Raw genomic sequence first — 25,723 nt, 5'->3', positions numbered from 1 at the left:
ATGAAGATCTAAATAAATTTAATTTTACTTGGAAGCCTAGCAGCATTGTTTGAACTTCTATAATTTTTACATCTTTTCCTTTCAGCTTTGTTTGGACATCATTAAATTTTCCAAATAAGTCTGCTAAATAAAAAATACGGTTCTTATTGTTTTGGAGTTCATCACTCAGAACAGGGTTTATTTCCCTGAGAAATTCGGTCGTGGAGTCAAATAACTCTATGAGTCTTTGCAAGCATACACATCTAGACCACCATATAACTTCTGTGTGCAGAAGTAATTGGTTAAATAACTCGTTGTTTTCTTCACAAAGTTTGGAAAATAATCTTGATTTAAGAGGTTGGGCTTTAATTTGATTGATACACTTAATACAAAACTGCAAAGCTTTATGTAACTCTGGACTCAGATATTTTGCTACTAAGTTGTTTCTATGCAACACACAATGAATAGTACGTATACCGGGCACTTTTTCTTTGAGAAATCTAGCAAAACCCCTACCATAGCAGGTGCCCCGTCTGTGGCTACCGCTATTATATTTTCAAGTGGAATATCATAATATATTTAAATATTCTTGAAAACCAAAAATTGTCTCTCCTTTTCCATCAGTTTCAAGATATTTAGCAAATAAAAATTCATCAATGACTTGTCCTTTCATTTTACTGAAATATCTAACGTGCACCATAAGAATAGCAGAAACGCCAAAAACAGATTCATCAAGTTGAATACAGAACTTGCAATTTTTTTAGCTCTGAAACTACCGTATTTTCTACTTCTTCAGTCATTTCGTCAATACGCCGTTTTACAGAATTTGCACTTAATGTCAATGATTTTAAAACATTAACGGAGTCTTTTTTCATTACATTCTCAATGACGTCTTTAATTGCAGGTATAGCAATGTCTTCAGCGATTGCGTGTGGTTTTCCCCCTCTTTGCTATATTAGGCGAAATCTTGTACGAAGCTATTGATCCTCCTTCAGTTTCAACTTCTGTAGACTGCTTCATAAAACTTCTTATAGTTGGTTGACATGTGAATTTTTCCTTAAGTTTTTTGAAAAATTCAAGTTCATTATTTTATTTTATTTTTTTATCTGAGTGAACCCTATCAAGATGATCTTTCAATTTTGACGGTTTCATGTAGTCAATTCCAAAAGTTTTTTCGCATAGAAGACACATAGGAATCGTTTAATTTGTTTGTTATAAATGATGTCTGATATTAAGTCAATTCTAAAAAAATTCACACATTATACCTACTTAATTAGGTATGTATAATTTGCGTATTAAGAACTGTTTTTTCTTCAACCCCCAATCGACCCTTCCGATTCGGATCGACCCCCATTTGACCCCCTGGCTCAGATCGACCCCCGCTTTTGTTAAATAGACCCCTGGGGGTCTATATAGACCACTTTGGCGACCTCTGCTCTATTATCACCAGATGGCAGTACAATAAGGGGGGGGGATTATAACTTCCTCCTGATGATATGAATGCATTGATATACACTAATTTGAGCTGCGATGGCGTCATAAGAGGACTGCAAGGCTTCCGGTTTCTTTTTTTGTTTTTTTTTCAGGATAATGTGTGAATGCACATTAAATGGGATTTAAGGATTCCTTGAATGTACTAAGAAATATTTCAGCAAAACTATGTTTTTTCACGATTTTTATTTTATTTATTTTGTATTAAGCGTATTAGTTAAGCCTTATATCAGATTCTGTAACAAATAGAATTTTAGAGGTACACTAAAAGATTTCCAGATTAAATTACGGTATAAAGCGCCGGTGGGGTAAAATCCATTTTAGCGTAGAATTTACTTTTACCGCAAAATATTATGCTGTAATTCTTGCATTAATAATTACTGAGTTAGAGTGATTCATAAATATAATTGTACTTATTAGTGCTAAAATTACGGTAGATCATATTTTTTGTTCTGTAACATGTTTCGGTAAAAGTGGATCAAATTACAATAGAAAGTACCGCCCCCCTGAGTGCCGGTACTTTTTACAGGAATTTGATCCGGAATTTTTTACAGTGTACGAAAACGAAAAAAAATATTTTTAAATTTCTATTTTCATAACATATATATATATATTTTTAAAGGAATATAAGATAAATAAACTTTTACATTTAGTAAAAGAAAGTAAAATAGCTTATATAATATTCATTCGATTAATTAACATTAAGTTAAATAGTTTCATTCAGCCTAAAATAAAATGTCAAAGGTTAATAACTCAAAATACCATAATTTCATTAAAAGAAAATGCTATAAACAGAAAAAATGTCTAATTTACAAACTAAAACCGAGTTTTTTATTACTAAATAAAATTAGGAATGGCACACAAATCCCTTAGTGATGTAATAATATCATATCAGCTATCCAAAATTTGAATGATATTTACTTTAGATCTTAAAGTAAAGCATGGTATAAAATTTTGAAAAAATTTGAAAAACAAAAATGAATTATTATTCAAACATTTTTAATTCGGATGATGGTTACATTAATATGCTAAAAATATCAGGGCAGTCCAAAAATAATGTGAACCCGTATGATAATTTCATAAGAACAGTAGTGATAGCAGCGCCACCTTTCCGATTCAAATATCAAGGCCAGAGAAGTGTATCACAGATTGCGTAATACTTATAAAACACTTCCCATGACAGCATTTAAAGTGAATTTAAAGTCATGCTACATGTGAATGCGTCCAAAACGATATAAATCCCAGTAATATAATGAAAGAATATAATTGTACCGTCCTTTGACTGTTCAGATGTTATGAATCATTACTTTGTGAATTTTTTTGAAGATCGAAAGGATTGTGTTACCTAGCCGTAAGAAATTCAATATATTATCAAACTTTCTTTTTCTTTCTTTCATCATTATCAAAGTACAAGAAATGGATGCTCAAATTTCACGAAACTCTCATCGTTTTCAATAAAACAGTTTCCTACTACACCGAAGAGCCATTACATTATGACCACCCAGCTTATAACTTGTAGGACCACCTTTAGCCTTCAAAACTGCTAGCACCCGCCGTGGCATTGATTCCACAAGGTGCTGATAGGTAGTCTGAGGTATCTGGTACCAAGCGCTCACTAACTGGTCCTGCAATTCCCTCACATTGCGAGGGGGTAGCGTGGCAGCATGAATTTGGTTTTCCAAGTAGGACCACAAATGCTCCATTGGATTAAGGTCAGGTGAATTTGGGGGTCAAGACATGACTTGAAAGTCACTGGAATGTTCCTCGAACTAGTCCATGACGATTCGACCCTTATGACATGGTGCATTATCCTGTTGGTAAACACCATCCCCCGCAGGAAAAACTGTTGCCATGAATGGGTGAACCTGGTCTGCAATTATGTTCAAGTAGCTTACATACGTCAGGGATTGTTCTATGAGGCTTATGGGTCCTAGTGTGCCCCATGGAATCATTGTTTCTGGGCGAGAAATCATGAAAACCTGGGTGAGCCCATTGTTATAGAAGGAGGGTGGTCATAATGTAATGGCTTTTCGGTGTATATGCTCCAAACATTTCATCAAAGTGACGAAATAATTATCGTCAGTTCTTCGAAGAAACGAGTTTCGTCAAAAATAAAGAAATATTTTATCATTCCTTTATTTATTCCAAAAAATAATAATAATAGTATTATACGGGTGGTATTGTTAATCATTTTTCATGGGCACCATATAATTAGATCAACGTCATCCCAACACTACAAGATGGACAAATAGAGCCAAGAAATAAATTTCATCCATGCCGGTAAAGGAGCGGGATTAGATAACCGGTGTATTCCTTATATGAGGCTAGTTCCTTGACATGCCATTCTGTCCAATTTATTCATCCTAGTTTCGATCATCTAGTCTTCGTTCTAATTAAAATCTCCCACAATGCACTGCGATGAAGCTCCGAGTAGAAAAAACTTTTTCACCATATATTTGAGAGTTTGTGCTTCGTCACAAATCAAGTAATTTCATGACGAAATGATTTTTAAAATGAACGAAAATACACCTCAGGGATTGCTGAATCATCAGAAGTGAGAGTTTTATTTTTGAAAGTGTATATCCTCTACTAAATTGAGTGTTAATCATAAGTGCTGAATAATTTGCTTCCCAAAATACATAATGTATATTATCGTGTTTTAGTATTTAAGAAAAAGTATAAAGTTGGACAATATAATTTCGCTAATTAGCCAATCTTTTAAGCATTACTTTTTCCGTTTAAATGTCGTTTGTTAATTAAATAACTCTGGTTATAAAGAAATCAACGTGTTATGTAATATTCAAAGGAAACTTTTCAAATGTTTTTTATAAAAGTTACTAACGTTTTTGAATATCTTTCTTTACAGAAGAATACAGCTATAAACAACACAGCTTGAAGTTTATTTAAAGAAGACATAGTGCAAATCAATTCTTTTAAAAAAAACTAATATTTAAACACTTACTGCTGAGACATTGAACAACTGCTTTAGTTTTGTGAAAAATTTCTCTAAAAGAATCTAAGACTGTTCCTACAACGACCAAAGTTAACAGTATTCCAACAATGCAACTAGAAGAAAAAGAAATATAAGCATTTGTTTCGAATTAAAATTTTAAGTAAAATATAAATGGATGGTTTTTAATGTGGCCGTATATTTTACAGTTAGCAAAAAAAAAAATTTAGCAAAAAAAATTTAAACTTTTATTTAAGTCATAACAGAAGAAATAGTCAGTAGGTAAGCGAAAATTGCGAAAAAAAATCTGTAAATAATGCTAACTAAAATCGATTTTTCTGTGCTATAGTAGTAGTAGTGGTAGTAGAAGTACTCGGTACGCAAGTGAAAATTGCGAAAAAGACATCTGAAAATAATGCTAATTAAATCGTCTTTTTCGTGCTATAGTTGTTGTAGTAGTAGTAGTCAGTAGATAAGCGAAAATTGCGAAAAACACATCTGTTTTAACTAAATTCTAACCGTTTTACAAAGCTAAAAAATTAAAAAAGCTTGCATTTGTCAGAACTAAAAATAATTTAATTTAAAATTACGTTTTAAATGTGAGCACAAACCTTATTCGTTTTATACTTACATGTAGATGACTTGACTTTTGTCAAATTGTAAGTTCTCCTTCACGCTGCACCTGGGAACGGCTACCTCTATATCGATGTATTTTGCAGCTAAAAGAAAAAAGTAACATGCTTGTCCCAATATGCTTTGTATGAAGATATTACATTTTTATTACGCAAACACACAACTCAATTAAGTAAAATATTAAAAGAAACAAATTTTAATATCGTATTTAAAAATATATATACATTGTTGATTACACTGAGAAAAAAAAATTTTCCTGAAGAATTTTTTTTTTAAGGGATGTCGGATATTTTCACGTCCTTAATTTAAAACCTGCAATCGGTTTCACCTCCCAAGCTACGGTTCTTTTTAAATTACATTTTTTGCGATTTTTGTCGAAATAAACAAGATTAAAAACGTTGTGTATAACAGTTATAAATATGGAAGTAAAAAAATGCAAGTTTCTAATTTTTCGGATGTAACGAAAACTTTTATGAGGCATTAAGAATTGTTCTTGTACTTCATTATTTAAATTACAATGGTAGAAGTATCAAATATGTTTCTGAAAATAAAAATACAAATATCGTGCATAAGTAATAACACTGTTTCGCTGCAATTTATCCAAAAATTAAATATACCAATTTGAAGTTACCTATTCTGAAATAATAAAGGACGATATAATAAAGAAAAAAAATAAGAAAGAAATTCATATTTATTTATTTTTTACCATACATATTAGAACTTTAAAATTTTTTCTTCCATAGAAATTTTTATTTTTTTATTGTCATAGTATCGATTTTTATTGCCATAGTAAACGGCTTCTTCAAAATAAATTATCACTAATCTAGAAAATCCCATTGTTCTTTAAAATATATTAAATGTAATAATGATAAAAATACTGTGCACCATTTTGATGTAAAAACTAAATATACCGACTCGAAGTTATCATTTCTGAAACTTAATAATAAAATAATAAAGCAATATTTATTTTTTTCTTTTATCTCTCTCTCTATATATATAAGCATTTCAAGTTTCTTCTATAATCACTGTCACAAAAAAACGGGATTATGTTCGTTAAAATATGTATCTTATATTTCAAAGCTTATCTCTCTTTAAAATATAATTAATGCTATAAAAAAGTAAAGGAAAAAATGAGAGGAAAATTATGCTATCCCAAATTAGAGTTGTGAGTAATATCATTGCTGAAATACATGACAAGATACACAGGATTATTCATAACTTAATTAACTTGTATTTAGTAAGATATGAATTGGACATGAGCAGTTTACTCTGTAATGAAAAGAAGTTCCAAGATTTTTTTTTCTCAACACGTTATAAATGTGCCACTCTTCATTGCTTCATGTCAAACATTTTAGAGGTAACTAACATGTACGTAAATTATGAAGCAATAAAGAAAACGAAAGAAATAAAAATAAAAATATGACCACCGAAGCCAACGTTTTCAGGGGCTACCGGTCCCGGTAGTGATAAAACAAAACCCTTTTTATTGAGGGAGAGGCAAATGCCTAAAGTAACTCCCTCAGTACCCCCAAGGTTTTGTATAGAAGTCCAGGAAAAAACATGAAATATACATAGAACCAATTTAGAAAATAAACTCAAACAAAACCATCAGAAAATAAAAACTCACTTTAACCAGGTCAAACAGCGATTTCATAAGCAAACCGAATGAAAAGGAAACACTTAAAACTAAAGAAAACAGCGCCCTCTATTACAATGGTCAGATTGAAAGAAAAAAAATTTCTAAATTGGTTCTATGTATTTCATGTTTTTTCCTGGACTTCTATACAAAACCTTCGGGGTACTGAAGGAGTTACTTTAGACAGTTGCCTCTCCCTCAATAGAAAAGGTTTTGTTTTATGGCTACCGGGGCCGGTACCCCCTGAAGAGGTCGACTTCGGTGGTCATATTATTATTTTTATTTCCTTCATTTCCTTTATTGCTACATTTTTCCTTTTTTGAAATTTCTGCTGCTTACAAGCGCGTTTTTTTTTTTTCAAAAAAGTTTTATCGATTTAGAATTTTAAAAAATTTGTTTTCTTTTAGTAATGTAAGTAAATTATTTGTTGTGTTATTCTCAAAAGACTATTACCGCTTCATAGGACCTATAGCATTCATAACAATAAAGACATAGGAAGGCTGCGTTGGCTTAGACGTTATACCGTTTGCCTCCCAATGAAGTAACCTTGGTTCGAACACCAGTAGTGGCTGCTTGATACGAATTCTACTCACAACTCACAGTTCTGACGTAAAACATCATGTAGCATAAACGTAAAATATCAATGTAATATCAGATTGCGTAAAATATCAGATACGCAAAATATCTCGCAAAATACCAGTGGTAGACAGATCATGGGTTAACCGTGGGTTAACAGATCATGGGTTAACCCTTGCCATCGGGATAACCGTGGGAGGTTTTCATCTCTGAGTAATGCAAATGCGGGTTAATTCCATCAAAAAAGTCCTTCACGAAGGAAAGTTTGTTCCAGTGCTTGAGCCAGGAGTGCCTTTGTTTTCTTGGGGTGGATTCAAAATTATAAGGCTATAGAGTTAAGCATTGATGGTTGTAAACTTGCAGTTGTGTCGGCTGTTCAAAGCCGGTTACAATATAAAATAAAATGGAGACATTGGTGTAAAATTGAAAAAATATGAATGAAGCTGAAATAAAGAATCCGAAAGAATTTAAATGAAGATGAATCTCGAGTGCTTCAACTCGTCTTGCACTGCATTCACGTAGCCGTTTATGCGATCACCGCCCTTTCGCCCGTTAACGTAACTATCACCGCCCTTTCGCCCGTTAACGTAACTATCACCACCCAAGCAATGATAAACAAAACACTCCTGGCGCTTTTGGTATACCGACTGTTTATATCCGATTTACATTTCGGGAAACATAAATTATTTAATTTTGGTTAATACTTTTGAATAATCAAGTAATTGAATTTAAATTATTGCTTGTTTCATTGTAATTGTTTATTGATTTTAGGATATTTGTTGAGAATTTAATAAAAGTTGTGGAATCTTACCAAATTGCGCCATGTTGTCTACGTCTTGCTGCGTACATGTAGAAGGTACGCAGACGTCCATTCGATAAGTCAAGAAATAAAAAGCATGTGCTTGACGAGCAGCCTGGCGAATTACCTAAAATACGCAAAAGAATATTAATTGCAATGCGCAAATTTCTAATGCATTTGTAACTCTTTAAAATTATCTTCATAATTAAACTTTATTTATGTTGGGCAAAACATAGAAAATAACAATTTTTTGACACATGTAAAAAAAACATTTAAATTCCATATAATCATTAAATAGATTTTAAAGCTAATTCACTAATATTTATTAGTTCAATGAAGAGAAGCATTAAATCATTACTGTTTTAGATTTTTTTTTTTGTTGTATAAAAATCTAGTTTTATCTCGATTTACGACGATTGTGGTTAAGATTGATTTAAAAATAGCATAATAGCTTAATGTTAAAATGTTCACATTTTTAATTATTATAAATCTAGTTTTTATTTAAATTCTAGTTATTATTAAAACTGACTGACATTTTAACAATTAAGGTATAATGAAAAATTTAAATATGACTAAAATAAACTCTAGCTTTTTTATCATACTATTTGTCTATGTCCTAAATAATAAAAATTTTAGATGGAACTTATAAATGAGATGGAAATATTAAATCATTAATCCAAATTTCAAATAGTTAATCATTGGAAATTTTTTAAATTCTTGATAAAGCACTAAAACTTCCAGGAGGTTTATAATGAAAGCCTCCCAAATCGAAGCAGTCGTGCGAGGTTAACAAACAAAATTTAGCGTAAAAATAAAGCACTTATTTAAATACTAACAGTTCTGAGGTTCGGTCCTAGTCGTCGCCATATATCCTTTGCGATGATCATTAAGCAACTATTTTGTTTTTATATCATTCCAACTTCTCTCTATTTACATAAATCAGTCGAGAATTAGATTCTTTATTATACAAAGTTCTTCAAGATATAATTTGTATACTAAGCTCACCGGACAAAAAATTAGTCACCCTAGTGCGCAAACACCGAAGAATATTTAGGTTTAGTTAGATGACGCAGTGGTCAAGTGACGTGCTCAGCTGCATGCACACTGCTTCAATGTGATCAAAGACAAGTAGCTATCAGGAAGATACTTTTATTTAAAACGTAAATTTGCGTAAATATGGGTAAGAGTAAAGATGTGATAGAGTGGCAAAAAGGGACAATTGTGTTTGGCCGTGCCAAGGGTCATATGGTGAATGAAGTTGCTGGATTTGTTGGCGTTTCAAAGCGGACTGTTCAACGTGTCAACAAGCAGTGGTCTCGTGACACGTGGTCACGAAAGACGCTGTCAGAATTGTGGTCGATAAACGATCCTGCATGAAAGTGACCGGAGACATTTTTCACGACTTGTCAATCAAAATCACTTCCAAACTGTACAGGAAATGCTTCAGTTAGTAAATGAAGATCCATCCCAACTTGTTAGTGAGAAAACATTGCGAAGGTAGCTGCATGCAATGAACATTCGGAGTTGTACATCTCTTAAAAGGCCATTGCTCACACGGGCACTTAAAGCTGCGTGACTTCACTGGGCTAGAATTCACCAAAACTAGACAGTTTCTGACTGGGGAGTGCAATATGGTCTGACGAATCACGTTTTTGCCTTTATTCAAAAGACGCACGTCGTCGAGTGCAACGAAGAGCAGATGAAGCATTTCATCCTGAAACTGTGCAAGCTCAAGTTCAAGCAGGAGGTGGATCTGCCATCTTTTGGGGATTATTATGGATAGGGCTCCCTCACTGAGGTGGCCGCTAACATGATCCAACATATTTATGTGAACGTTCTGGACAGTTAGATGTTGCCTCTCAGTCAACATCTTCATGAAGAGTCTGTTGTCGACACCCCTATTTTTCAAAATGACAACAGCAAGTTCATGGGACTGGAAGAATATGTGACTGGTTTTATGAACACTCAGACACTCAATTTCATCTCAGCTGCTTAATAAAGCCCCTCGGTGATATGAGAAAATGATAGAAAATGATGGAATCTATAGACAGTTGAATGAGTTGGGGGGATTTTTCTTAAGTGTCACTCGTTTTTTGTAAAATTCAGTTATCTTTTCCTTTTTGCTTTTTCTTGATGAAATAAATAAAAAGTGTGTAAAGTTAATGAAATGCGGGCTACTTTTGACCATTCATTTAAAAATATTTAATCACTTGGCTTGAATCTCATTGAAAATTTGTGGGACATGTTGGAACAACGCGTAAAATGCCGAAATCAGCATCCTCGCAATTTGTTGAATTTGCTCAATCAAATCATCAACGAGTGGTGTAAACTGGATTCGACGTACCTGCGAAACCTTGTGGACTCACTTCCTAACCGAATCCAGGCGGTTATCAAATCTGAAAGCGATGTTACGCGCATTAAATGATATTTTTCAAGATTTCCCTAAGGGTGACTAATTTTTTGCCCGGTGTGCTTATTATACAAATTATATTTTCATGCTATTATGCAAATTATATCCTGGAATATTATCGATAAAAAAGATAATGTTAATCTTCATGGCAAGAGATCAGTATCAGAAATTATGATCAATTTATATTTTAAATAAAGTTGTTTAAACTAAAATTCTTATACACACATAAAATTTTCTTGTTTCATTAAAACTATCGCATGAAACCAAACATAATGGATATCAAAGATTGTTGTTTTTTTTTAAATTTTATTTTTCATTCTTTTACGCTACTTTCTTTGTAAATCTATGGAATGAACGTTACAAACTCCTTAATAAAGCCCCTCGGTGATATGAGAAAATGATAGAAAATGACGGAATCTATAGACAGTTGAATGAGTTGGGGGGATTTTTTTTAAGTGTCACTCGTTTTGCGTAAAATTCAGTTTTCTTTTCCCTCTTTTTTTGCTTTTTTTTTGATAAAATAAATAAAATGTGTGTAAAGTTAATGAAATGTTGGCTACTTTTGACCATTCATTGAAAAATAGGTAAGCAAATTTAAAAAACAAACGAACAATCTAATAAAATAAAATGATTTTTGCACACTCAGTTAATTAAATAAAACTTCATTATTTGCTACTACGAATATGTTCTAAACTGCTATATAAAATGTAGTTCTAAAAACATAAATTTTGAATCCGTCGATAAAAAGTGAAAAAATGTTTCAAAAAATTCTAATTAATTCTAAATACTCAACCTCTAATATTTGTCTGAATAATATATTTTCAATCATTTTCCATCGCCTTAAAAATGCCTATTGCATAACTATATTTCAAAGAGTGAAAGAACAGTTAATCTGAATTTCTTTATTCCCCACAACAAAACTCATATACGAAATTTCTGTCATTGCCACATTTTAGCAACGCTACATTCATCTAAACGCAATGAACTGAAACTAGATAATTGCTTATTTTACATTTAAAAAGCGTTAAAAAAGGGTTTAGTATGCCAATCATTTATCATCAGTATGCAAGTTGTGCTACATAACTCAAAAAACCTTAATTTATTTCAAAGAATTTTCTATCAAAGTAATAGCTTCATCATGCATATAATTAAAATACTAATGCACAAAATAATCATTATTTTAGAAAAATGAAAACGTTAAACGATGGAGTGGATTTCGAATGTTTTTTTTTTTTTTTTTGACGACCTCTGAAGCCGGCATATTTATTTCTTTATATCGCCAAACACTGCCAACAATAGGTGAATTCAGGCGAAAGGACGACGTTCTACATTTCAAAGCCGGCACTTAAGACAGATAGTATCATGTAAATTTCGTTTTATAAACATGTTGTGTGAAACAGGTTGAATCCGACCTGAAGGGATTGGCGAACTAGGAAAAAAAAAAATACATCGCGTGGGTATGAAACGTGAAACGTGATACATAACGCCGGAAGAGAATCCAAACTTAAGAACGATTCGAAAACATTCAGCAGCAAATGGAAAAACAGATATTTATCTTATTCCTTTAGGCTTCTGTTCTTGATCTATATAGGAAAGGTGATAGTATGGGAAAAGAGAAATAAATAATCTTAATAAAGTGAGTTTCATATAGGGAGAAAAAAATTCTGGCAAAATTACCATTCTGGGTCTAAGGTATTATTAAAAATTACCAAATTTTACTACATTTACTAAATTTTATCACATATTATGTGAATTAGATTTTATTGTTAATTTTACCGAAATCAGTACCAAAGCTCATCAGCAAAAAAATTATTGAGCTTTTTTGGTTTGCCCATCGAGTAGGAAAATATGGGTAAAATTTACCATATTCTGGTAGCTTTGACCATACATTTTTCTCAGTATTAATTCACGCTTTGAAACAGTTTCAACAAAAAGTTTTCAATTTTCGAGACATTTATTTCACAATTCAATTTATAACTTTCAATATTTAACTCAGAATTTTCAATATTCAATTCATATTTTTCAATATTCAATTCATATTTTTCAATATTCAATTCATATTTTTCAATATTAAATTCATATTTTTCAATATTCAAATATCTTTTTTTTTAAATGCAATTTCATTGTTTCAGTATTCTATTAGCATTTTTAATATTTAATTCCTAGTTTTCTATATTTAGTTTGCATTTTTCTAATACGCAGTTTATATTTTTCTATATTGAGTTCATATTTTTCAATGCTCAAATAATGTTCTTTTTAGAAATGTAATTTCATAGTTTCAATGTTCTGTATAAACTTTTCTAATATTCAACTTGTATATTCATAATACTAAATTTATATTTTTTAATATTCAATTTAAAGTTATTCAAAGTGTCAATATTCAAATATATTCACTTTGTAATTTTTTAATACTCAATTTATATTTGTACATATCCAATTTATGTTTTTAATATTCAATTATATTTTTCAATATTCAATTTATATATTTCAACATTCAAATAATATGCATTTCTAAAATAAATGTAATTTCATAGTTCCATATTTTTTTTATTGTTCAACTAATATTTTTTACTTTTCAATTTGTATTTTTTTAACTTAAATATTTTTTCAAGTAGAATTTAGTTACTAATCAGTCTATATTTTCCAATTATTCAGCTCGTAGTTTATTATTTAAAACCATAAATTTGATATTTTATTCATATTGTTCCTATAGTATTTAATACTCGATTCCTTTCTATTTATATATTTCAATATTAATATTAAGAAAAACTCATATAACTCTAGGAATAAATACTATAATACTATAAACTTGATTTAACGTCTATAAAACTTTTCCGATTAAAAACTTAATCTTTCTAGGAATATTTTATATCATACAGTTTTTGCTAAAGATAATGAGTTTTTCTCAATGGGTTTTTTTCTCATTTTAATGGGTAAAAAAATATGTGTACATTTTTTAATGCTTAACCTACATTTTTTAATATTTAATTTATTTTTCAACATTCAAATTATAGTTTTCAATGTTTACATGAAGGAAAAAAATCTTTGATACTTTATTGCATATTTTTTTGCGATACAATACTTATTTTTTTACTATACAATACTTATTTTTTTTCATATGTAACGCCAACCTCATTGTTTTGACTAAAAACTTAAAGATTCTTTGAAATATTTTATACCATATTGTTAATGAAAACGAGTTTTTCTTAAAGAATTAACCACTGAATTAATTGGAAATATTTTATAGCTAATAATAATTTAATATTTAGCTTAAAATTATATTTCAAAATAAAAAATTTTTGTAATATAGTTAATAATATAATTTGAGCTCAATAATAATGAGGTTGTTGAAAAACTAATAAATACGTATTAAAATATTAATAAGCATGGTTAACACAAATATAAAAGTTTTTGATGATTACTTTTTAATAAGTACCGACCATAAATACCGGAACTTTGAGTGCCAGCACTTTTTACCGTAATTTGATCCGTAACAATAACAATCGTTATCTTGCATTTAAAATCTTAATTCACATATAAAAAAATTAAATTAATATAAAAATTAAGTTAATTTAATAGTTAAATAATGCTTTTAGAAAGAAAAATATCGAAAACAAATGTTCTCAAGAAAGTCTTTTTCTTCAGATTTTAACTCACAATCCCTCCTCATCAAAATTATTGAGAAATTGAAGGAAAAAATACTTTAACTTGCATTTTGCAGTGAATTATCAGTGGTCGTTGTCATGACGAATTTTTTTACAATCGTTTCTTTTAATAAATAAATTAACTCAATTAATCTGAACTTATATTATTTTAATTAGAAATAATATGATTCTAATTAATAATTAATTAATCAGAATATTTCACTTCAATTAATTATTTAATTGTCTAAAGTAAAGTGTAATATTGACAAAATTATTTAATAAAAGCTTCCAATATTTTTCGAAAATTCTCAGTATGTAAAGTTTAATTTTTAAACAAAACACAATTAAGTAAGAATATACGAAAACAATAGCTATTTCACAGATCTTGAAAAAGTATTATTATTAAATAACTTCTTATTTCTAACTAAACAATCTATATTAAATTTTATCTTGTACTTTTATTTATGATGAAAAAAATTTGTAACAGATATATAATAAAATTTACATTTGGACATAAAAATTAAGTAATATTTTGCTTGTTATTGCGTTAGCGCTACCTCTTAACTTTGCAAACTCAAATTGTTTATCTTAGCTAATAGAACCTCCAAAGTAATAAGCTTTTTTTCATCATAATTGAAAGACAAACAACATATTTTACATTCACTGTTTATAAAATGAAGTGCAATATTTAAAAACTATGACAATAGCAAGATCACAAAACGTCGTTATATAGAACAACACGTGTTAAACACGTGATAGACCTGATTTTTAACCAATGTTTCGAAATTTCTTTGCTTTTATGTCGTAATTTGTTTACATTAATGGTGACTTATGTAAACACAGCAAAATTTTTTGTTTCTAAAATATTAGTTTAAAAAATTACATTCCAAAGTTTAAAGTGTTAATTAAACCTCGGTGTTAACCTTTCAAATTAGTGACAATACTGCGTTGTAACTTGAATGGAAACATGCTTCATTTAACAATTTATTTCGATTGAAGCAAACTCTCCCCAAAAAATTATTTAAAATACCGATATTGTGGTGCATCTTTGAACTAGTTTTTTTCTAGGAGTGTAGACGAGTGTCAAAATATCACGTATGCTTATCCTTTAATTCATTAGACACAGCCTTTATGAAGTGTCAAAAATATAGACAGTCTTTGAAAGCTGTTCATCATCTATCAGATTTGGTGCAATTCGTTTGTACTCATAAAAATATGATCTGAAATAAATGAACTGTCATAAACGTTCAAATATGAATGAGAAAGACGTTTACAATTAACCTCTCGTTTCATATAGTTTTTACAATTATAAAAATATTGAGTCTTTCCATGAAAAATTAATAGTTATAATTCCTATCAATTCTTAGTAATTAAACGAAGTTTGCCATCATTGGGCCACTTACATTTGCCAATTGATTTCAAGACATTTTTTTTAACTTTATAGTTTTGTATATAATGTCATTATTAGCTTTTATACTAAGCATTTTTATTTATTTATTTATTTATTTATTTATTTATTTATTTATTTATTTATTTATTTCCAGTTCTTTCTAGATTGTAAACAAACTACTCGCGATATTCTACTTGGCATTTCTTGAAATTCAAAGCGCGTAAACATTGGTGCTTTTCAAAGTGAAAATAATTCTCTTATAGAATCAAAGCATAAGACTTTGGTGCAAAATTGTTCAATTTTAAGTGTTTAGATTTAAATAATACCCTTTAAATCGTATATGAACGCTTGATTTGACGTAAGCCTAGAATGAAAGTTCCATTCGTCCAATTTTTTTGGTTGTTCAACATTATATTCGGTGAGATATTACACGACAATTTTCGCAGTGTAGAACTCTTATATGCAAATATGATTTAAAGGTGTATTTCTTTTTACCAGAAACTTTTCTGATATTCATGTAGACAGGAATATTTTGCTTTATCCAAAAAATAAGTAGCTCTTTATAATATTCTAAAAAATAATTAATGAGCTTACATTATCATCTCCATTCGAGAAGTTTGCCAAAATGCTGACTGGTTGATACATGGTATAGTACTGAGGTTTGGGTGGTAACGGAGGCTTGATCTCTATAGTACAGTACTTTCCACGAAAGTACTGAGTCGGAGGTAGTTTCTTTTTGGCATCAGACATAGCAAGTATATTGACACATTCATCAAAAGCTCCAAAAGATGTCACCGTACCTTGCAACATTCCAGCCGGTGGTTTCCCAAATGCGTCAATCACTGGAAAAGAATAGTTTTCAGTTTTTAAAATAATTTTTAGTTTGAGTTATAGCAATGTAATTAAAACTATTTTCCCTAATTTGCTTCGAAAACTTTTCCTTTTTCTTTTTGGTCTGTGTTATTAAGTATTATCTTACTAATTAACTAGCTTGTTGGCATCTTTAGACTACATTTTGTCGAAATGTACAATTTTGAAAACGTTATATATAATAGGGAGCTGCGGGAAAGTTGCAGCAAACTTCTAGAGGAGTTAGGGCAGATCATAACGAGTAAGATTGCCTAGGAACCTATGCCTTGAAATGTCGTCATATGCGTCTAGGGGTGCTTCTTTAGTATGAACTGCTTCTCCATGCGCTTCGGAATGTGTCATAGTAGGAAAGTGCCTCTAGTCGTGTACGATGACATTTCTGGGCATTGTTTCTTGTGTAATTTCAATCCTAATTATTTGCCCTAACTCCCCTAAAAGTTTGTCGCAATATTTATGCTACTAGCGGTTATATATAACGTTTTCAAACTTAGACATTTCAACAAAAAAAAGATTAAAAATGCCACTTTAAAAAAAATAAAGGAAACTTTTATCAGATTTGAAATCTCCACTCCCGAAATCGGCAAGATCAAATATCTTTACAAAAGCAACAAAATATTTGTTCCCCAATGTTATTATTGAAGTTCTGCTCGTATAATTATGAAACTGTTTCAATAACAATTCATTTCTTAAGTACTAAACCGTGCCAACTAAATTAAATAAATAACTATAAGATCCTGACAAAAAATATCAATATGAAAAGATATATAATTACTTTGGAAGGCCCACGGTCTGAGACGACGTAGACCTAATAATAGCTGGAAAAAACTTGTATAGCAACCGTTGCTAAGCTGCATTTCAGATGATGCGCGAACCAACAGCGGAAGAGCTTGGCGAACAACAGCATCCACAGATTCACGAAAAGATTCTTCTAGGTTAACCCATTGCTGCAGAACTTGAGATGATGGCAGCTCTGTTTCTTCCACACTGCCCACCAAGTTCTCCAGACCTTAAAAACGATGATTTCGATTATTACTAAATTTCGAAGAGTACACCGAGTCGATTTCATTCAATGAGAAATCTTTTTCAATTAACTAACTGTTATATGTTATTTCAAGAATGATATTAATTATTTAAATTCTATAATATTTTTTAGGAAAATAATTTTGATTGTTTTATTACTGTGTTTGGTCAGTTCATACTTTTAATATCCTATCTCGACCAAAATATTTCTTTAAATTGAGTAAAAATAATATTCTTCATTGAGAAATAATGCTTTTTTATGTAAGTTAATGGAGCATTCTATGGTCAAATAAGTAAATTGCAATTCAGAATAGGGAAATTATTAACACTTTTAAAGAAAAGCTGCAAGAATATTTATTGGATTATTTGTAAATACTTTTGAGCAAATAATTAAGTATTAAATTATTTAATAAGGTTATATCCTTCAGGAATTTTCCAGAATACATTGATAATTAAGTAAATTATGACAACGACATAAATTCTGCATGATAGAGAAAAAAATTGTTCAAAGAATTATTGAAACATCATTTTAAATTATAAAAATAGAAATCATTTACACCTACATAAAAAATTTAGTTTTAATAAAACGATAAATTAATTAATGGTACAAAATAATTAATATCTGCTCTGTTTTGTAATTTTAAATTTTGAAAATAATATTAAGGAAAATTATTACTTAATTAATATTTACTGATATTTACTGATGTTATCTGAAAATATTACAGAAGTTAGATACTCTAAATATGAAATTCTTTTCTTGGTTCGAAATCCATTTCCCTTCATGGTTTGTGAGTTACATATAATTAGGTGATTTATATTAGGTGTAATTTGGTATATAATTAGGTTATATATAAATGTAATTAATAGTTTAAATAAAAAGGTGATTTATATATCATGTGGATTTCTTGACAGTTTTTGTCTTTTGAGAAATAAAAATTATATTATTGGCCGAAAAACACAAAAAAAAAGAATATTTAAAAGTAATAAATGGTGGGAATATTTGTGCTTCCTTCAAATTAAGGTAATTAATAATTATTACAAATTTTGATAGTATTTACAAATGTATCTTTCAAAAAATAAGTTTCTAAAATTTGATGAATTGATGTACTATGTCTCCAAATAAATACAAATTTTTGCAATTTTAAAAACCTCTAGTACTCTTACATAACTTACTAATTTTGTTTAGAAGCTAATAAAATCAGAAACCTAAATTTCATGAAAATAGTTTACATAATTCTTCTCTTCTACGTGGATTTGCCATTAAAGTTATACATAATTGTCTAGATTTTTTTTTAAAACTAATAATATGAAATTTAACTATAAGCCATTTATAAATATTGAATAAAAATGTCTAAATTAAATAAAATATGCGTATTATTTTAAAGTGAGATTTTCGAAAATTAAATTCTATAGTTTTCAGTATCCATTTTCAAAATTGAATAAGATTAAAAATGTAATAACATTTTTACCACTCAAAACATGACAAAATGAAATTCTCTTTCTTCAAACATGTCACGTTCATATTCACAAAAAAGACATCAAATAAATCTTGTAAGTAATTTCATGCTGTGGCAGTTTTCATTTTATTGTTTACTGAGGTTTCTGTTGGTTTACTTGATTGTTCTTTTGTCTACTTATTTTGAAATTTCGAAAGTTGATAGGCTCTTGATATCTTCCATAAAACGGGTCGCATCACACTGAATGTGTTTTGCACGGTCTAAGAAATTCATTTTTATTATTATTTCATGTTCTTAACTTCACACTGGAAAGTAATTTAAGAACGACACAAAGAAAAGTATAACTATTCTTGGCATGCACTTTAAATTTTTGAAATTTTTTTAAGAAAATGTTTTATTTTATTTATTTTATTTATTTTATTTATTTTATTTATTTTATTTATTTTATTTTGTTTATTTTATTTTATTTTATTTATTTCATTTCGATTTTATTTTTACGGGAGAACTAAGAAATAATCCTTGTCGTTAAGATATTTTTTCCTTGTAAAATTTATAATACTCTTTAATAAATGCTAGTAGATAGTATTTTATTTCACAGTACGTTTGGGTCTTGACATAAAGTTAAACAAAGTGTTACTGTAAGGTACACTGTAAAAAATTCTAGATCAAATTACTGTACAAAGTACATCATCCATAATATCCATTTTCCCGTAAAATCCATTTTTACCGTAAAATATTATACTGCAATTTTAAGAGTAATTAATATTATTCAAAAGTTTTATGGTAATTATTACTGTAAAAATTACGGCAAATTAGATTTTTCGTTCCGTAACATGTCCCGGTAGAAATGGATTCTACCCAAAAAAATACCGGCACCCTAAGTGCCGGTACTTTTAACCGTAGTATGATCTGGAATTTTTTACAGTATATGACTGGGTCGAATATAAATAAAGATATATAAGTAGATCTGCTATTTACTCCCAGAAAAAAAAGGATTTAAAAAATTTTTCTTTCTCACAAATATAATTGTTTTTTAATATGTTTTACATATATTTTATAATTTATTTTTAAATTATTATTGATTTTTTTAAATTTATTTACATGATTAATGTTTGTTTTAGTTTAGTTATATATTTTATATTTTTTGTGAATAATATCTCTCTAAATCAAATTTTGTTTAATTTAAATTTATTACTTGAGTTATAAATTAAGAAAAAAATTAATCTCTGATTATTAAATATCTTAATAAAACTAAAATAATCTTAAAATTATGTAAAATTTAAAGACAAATACATGTTTTATAGATTTTAAAGTAGAGAATGAAAATATTTCTTGTTGAAAAAATATATTTTAGAAGTTCATCATTCTTAGGAAATGGGAGATTTGGCAAACATTTATCGAAAATTTTTTTACTTAATTATTTTTTAAATGAAAATTTAGATTTAAATTTAAACATTAGAAAAAGTTTATATTGCAAGATGATATTTAAAATAACTTGATCTATACAAAATCTGCTGCTGTTAAAAGTAGAGGAAAAACAGTTTGAACTACTTTTTAAAGAAATATTTTTTCGAAATAAAATTTTATAATAGGGATTAAAATTTTATAAAATTATTATAATAAAATTTTATAATAACTTTATAAAATTTTAATCCTGGAAATTTTATAAAATAAAATTTCCAGGTTGACATTATTTGTTAGACATTAATATTTAGCAAACATAGAAATTGCAAATTGGTAGCATCTTAAGCATCTCATGAGTTTTACTGTTAAAATCTCCTTTGATAAAAAAAAACATATCTCTTCTTTCACCACAATTAACAAAATATAGCTCCTCATATTACAATCCTTATTATTAAATATTTTTTTTTTAATTTGGGCAAATAGATTTCGAAAGTATAGAACATTTACTTGAAGAGAAATTCTGATATATAACAGTAGGTACTCTTATTAAAATATTTTGATGTTTCTCTTATTAAACTAGTAATATATAAAAAAAAATTTAAGTCAATTCCTACGTAGGTCAACAAAGAAGAATTTTATTTTAGCTACTTTTTATTAAATAATTACAATAAATATAAATATGTGTATACATATGACAAAATCACAACATTAAGTGGCAAAATAGGCATAAAAATAAAATTAATTAATTAATATTAACTAATGAATTAATATTTGAAAAAAAACTTAATTAACATCAAGTGTCATCCACAACAAATTTAAAAAAATTTATTTGAATTTGAGTGGATAAATAAAAAGTATTTTATTAACGATTTAAAATTTGAAGAAGATATATAAATATATATAGGGAGAGTGTGAAATAATAGTAGGAATTGAAAGAAAAACTTTTTAAGTTATTTTTATATTATTAATCAAGTTTAAAAAAACAAGTCGATTTAGTTTGAAATAGTATTTGTCGTTCCCATAATAGAAATTGTATTCAAATATTATATACGTTTTAAATCAATGATAGATAGAATATCTGTTGTACTGAGAGAAAATATCTTTAGAAGTAAATGGAACATAACCTTTACCAAGAGCTTCACATTTACGATTTTCACGTTTTCCCTCATATCTAACGAGCATGCATATTAGTATATTTATCCGAAAGTCCTAAACGTCAGTGATTTTGTCTGTATACTTGAGAAAAAAATTTTTTTGTATAAATCGGATTCAAAGTTATTTGGTCATGTATTTAAACATTAATATTTTTACAATTGCTATATCAACATCTGGTTATTATGGATAGTTACATAGTAACCACCTTTAATAAACGAAAGATAAAGTATATCTTTAATAAACATAAGATGCAGAAAGTAAAAAAAAAAGATTAAGACCAGTAAATAAATATATAAGCGAGATTAATCTAAAATATCGTTATCATTTTTATTTCTTTATTGTTTAAATATTAATTTGCCCCTGAAAGATAATTTCTTTTTTATTTCATTTTTGTCAAAAATTCTAAACCTATATTGGAGGCAGTTACTATGGGACACTCTGTATATGCATAAAATAAAGTATTCTTTTCAGGAAATATTATCAAAGGCTCATAGTTTCAATTATGTAAAAAAGTTAACGATTACTTTCCGATCTCGTCCCAACGCTGCTTTTTTTAAGTTCTCTGTTTTGTTTTTTTTAAATTTAAGTATAATTGCTTAAATTCTCTAGGAAGAAAAGTCTATGCAATGACAAGTAATTCAAATATAATGCAATCATCGCAGTACATTCACAGAATAATTTATGTTTATTATTCTGTAGAACTTAAATTATTATTTCCTAATAATAATTAAAAATAAATATCGTTTTCTTCAGCATTCATCATCACTTCTATATTTAAGTACATATTACTTTCAACACTTCAAAATAAGCTTAAAACTATTTAAAAACAATTTCCTTATTAACAGCGATTCTTATAAATTTAAAGATTAAATTTCCAATAAATGAATACATTTTCAAGGAATTATTAGGCATAATAAATGATAAAATTTTAACTAACTTGACAAATTTTCAATAAACTCAATATAGACCAAGAATTTTTGAGATGTTTACTTACCCCTTGAAATCACGGATTCAGATGCCTTCTGCTCATTTTTAGAGTTCAATTCCCAGTACTGCTTTTTCAAAAATGCACCCATCCGTTTGCTAACTTCGCTGATGTTACTGGCAAATGCAGAGATTCGATTGAATTCAACCGGTTGTATTCGTTCGGTGTTTTCAGAAAGATCTTTTTCTGGCATTTTTGGATAAACTTGACTAGATTTAGTTTTATAAGAATTATCCATTATTGACACATTAACTTGTTTATCTAAAATAGGAACTTCAGTAGTTATTGCCGTTTTGTTCTGTGTAATATTTGTGCTGATACCTGATAAAATTGATGGTGTTAAATTAGTGAATAAGTTATCCTCAAGCTTCTTTTTAGCAGATATTTCAAGCTGGTCTTCCATCAAATCGATGTTAACTAGATCTTTCTCAAACAATATCTTTCTTAAGTTATCTTTAAACGTGTTCACGTTTTCTTTTAGCTTCATTATGTTTTCCCCAAAATCCTCGATAGCTTTTCTTTCAGAATCCAAATCAGTATCGTTTTCAGTTTTAGTATCACCAAATAAATCGTCTGATTTCGGAACAAAAGTCGATGAAGCATTCAATGTATGTTTAGTGTCTTGTTTTTCTGGAATCGAAAAATCATCTTGAGGAAAATGGGTGGTTTTAAAATCTTCGTCTTCATTGGTTTTGTCCGTCGAAGAATAAAATGGCACTCCTCTTGCAAAGCTGAACTGAGATCCTATTGAAATGTTAGCCGTATTTTGGCTAGAATTTGAAATATTTCCATCAAAGTTTGAAATGTTTGTTAAGTTGTGAACAATTTCATCGAGACTTCCATTTGTAGTTTCTTCCAATTTGTATGTATTTGGCACAACATCTTGAGCATGATGAATGTCGATTGATGAATGTAGCGAATGTTGCGTGCTTGGCAATGATGAATCAGTGAATACTGTTTCGTTTGTTATTGTTCTCGATTCTAAGGGATAGATTTTAAAACACACGAGTAAAAATATCACTCCACATTGGAGGGTAATTTTTTTCACAACCATTTTTGAAGTAATCAATTGAGCATAATAGCTAGAAAAATATCCTATAATAACCAAAAACTATACACAGATACTTGATCGGACCATAATCAGTATATAACGTTTCTTTTTCTAAATGCATTCAGATTCCAAAATGATGTTCAAATCTTACTCTAAAATCAAAACTTATCAGTTATTGAATGTAATAATAAAAAAACTGCAATTTTCGGAGTTAATTTGGAATTTATATTAAGTCAAAATCAGAATTTTCCTCCAGTTATTTAAAGAATAATTTTAAACACCGGCATGCCTTTTCGAACACAAATATGACCTTGAAAATAAATTTCAAAATTAGAGCCACAATGGAACATAAAAGATTCCCACACTTTCAGTTATCGATAGTTTGTAGATGAGATAAATTATGTAAGGAATTCATCAACATTAGAAAACCGTAACTACTACAGACACGTGCAACAAGAGGAAAGCGCGAAATGGCAACTGGCGAAGCAGACGATAAAAAATGTAAACTCGTTGATTTCCGACATGCCTAAGGCAGGATTTTTAACTTTCACTCAAAAAAAGAACTTTCACTTTTTTTCCCGCCATTGAAATGGAACGTTTGATAGCTACTTCTTTCCTCGTGTTAAATGATAAAACACGACTGAGTGCCCGCAGTTCTAGAACAGAGTTCTATTTCCCTAACACTAGCGGGCGTTTACTCTTTGTTTGGTTTGTTTGCTTGAATCAGTGTTAACCTCGATGACATTGCATACCTACCACAAGTATCAGTTTCAAAAGAATCTTTTTTTCTTTTCTCTAGACAATAAAATTTGGATTTTTCTTTTCCATTTATATTTTCTTGGTTTTTTTTTTCTCTATAGAATCTAAGAATGAAAAAAGGTAAGAAAAAATAACTACCCAATCATACCCAATTTAAAATATTTGTTTACATTGATATAAAATATATTTATAAGAAATTAAGCATTAAAAAAATATTTCGGTCAACTGGTAACACATGGTTAGTTATGTAAACCTTAATAACAATTTAAATTATATTTGCACAAAGAAAAAGTAAAAGACAACGCATGAAACTGAATATAAAACTACCGTATGTATAACAATACATTAGAAATATAGGACATCGCCCGGCAAAGTATGAAATTAATAATAGTTCAGCTAAGGCATTCTATAAAATGTTTCATGGCAAATCGGTAAACTACGAAATAATTAATATTTCAAAAATTTCTCATTCTGTAATGGCTAATGAAAATTTAACTTACATTCTTTGTAATGACATGGTTAATTATGTAATAATCATATTTCCTACTTCGTAGAAATGCTGAACATTCCTTATAATGACTAGGTGTACAGTGCGCAAAAAATAAACAAAGCACCCTGAATAACTTTTGATCAAATAATTGAATTTCCACGTACACTTCAGGAAATTCTAGATCTAATTATGGTATAAAGAAGTGGCAGATGGGGTATCATCCGTATAATCTATTTTACCGTAGAATCAATTTTTACTTTAAATATTATACCGTAATTTTTACAGTTATGTTTATTTAATTAAAATGATTCAGTGATTTTACGGTAATTATTACTATAAATATTACGGTATAGCAAATAGTTTGTTCAAAAGCATGTTCTGGTGAAAATTGATTTTAAGGTCAAGCCGATACTTTTAATCGTAATTTTATTTGACATTTTTTACAATGTTCTAGAATTTAGTCTTAAAGGTTTGTGGATGTATTTTCAAATATCCTAATTAATTAGTGCAGACGATATTTTAAGTTACTAAATCAGACACAAAAACATACTTTCTCTAAGTAAACATATCTTTTTTCGGTAGATTATGATCTTATAATCCCCAAAGTATAGGTGATAGTCGCAATTCTAGTATCCCACTTTTAAAGAGAATGGAAAAAATTGTCCGCATAATTATAAAATTCAATTATCCAAAAATAATTTCAGGGAAAAATAATTTTTAATAATTACTTATTACTTTCATGGTTTATTTTTTTATTTGACAAAAAGGTTAATATTATAAATGAATACAAATTTTTATATCATTTTAAATAATATAATTTAAAAAGGAAAAATGCAAAATTTGAACGAAATTGGTCGCATATTTTCCAGAAAAATCGAATTTTAATTATCCGACTTTTTTTACCTGAATTCATTAATTTTTTTAATACTTTTATGGATGGGTGGTCTAATGTAAACAATAACAAGCGTCCTTAAACCGGAAGAAATTTAGAAAATTTCCGGTGTATCCCTCCGCTTATGTTATG

At 28.8% G+C, this 25,723-nt stretch overlaps 1 protein-coding gene across 1 annotated transcript in view; it reads right to left on the bottom strand.

Moving 5' to 3' along the window:
- LOC107444263 (nose resistant to fluoxetine protein 6-like) overlaps window positions 1-24,207 on the bottom strand; it is a 40,178-nt gene extending 15,971 nt beyond the window's left edge. Inside the window, exons 1-6 of the mRNA XM_043045136.2 lie at window positions 22,409-24,207; window positions 17,151-17,384; window positions 16,103-16,350; window positions 8,077-8,191; window positions 5,052-5,139; window positions 4,433-4,536 (exon numbers count right to left, since the gene is read on the bottom strand). Of these exons, the coding sequence (XP_042901070.1) occupies window positions 4,433-4,536; window positions 5,052-5,139; window positions 8,077-8,191; window positions 16,103-16,350; window positions 17,151-17,384; window positions 22,409-23,453 (1,834 nt within the window). The 5' untranslated portion in view covers window positions 23,454-24,207. The remainder of the gene's footprint in view (window positions 1-4,432; window positions 4,537-5,051; window positions 5,140-8,076; window positions 8,192-16,102; window positions 16,351-17,150; window positions 17,385-22,408) is intronic.
- Between the last annotated feature and the right edge of the window lie 1,516 nt (window positions 24,208-25,723).

Source organism: Parasteatoda tepidariorum, chromosome 10 (genome assembly GCF_043381705.1).
Source record: "Parasteatoda tepidariorum isolate YZ-2023 chromosome 10, CAS_Ptep_4.0, whole genome shotgun sequence".
Lineage (NCBI taxonomy): Eukaryota > Metazoa > Arthropoda > Arachnida > Araneae > Theridiidae > Parasteatoda > Parasteatoda tepidariorum.
Note: the sequence above shows the minus strand (reverse complement) of the source record. Positions and strands in the feature narration are given on the sequence as shown.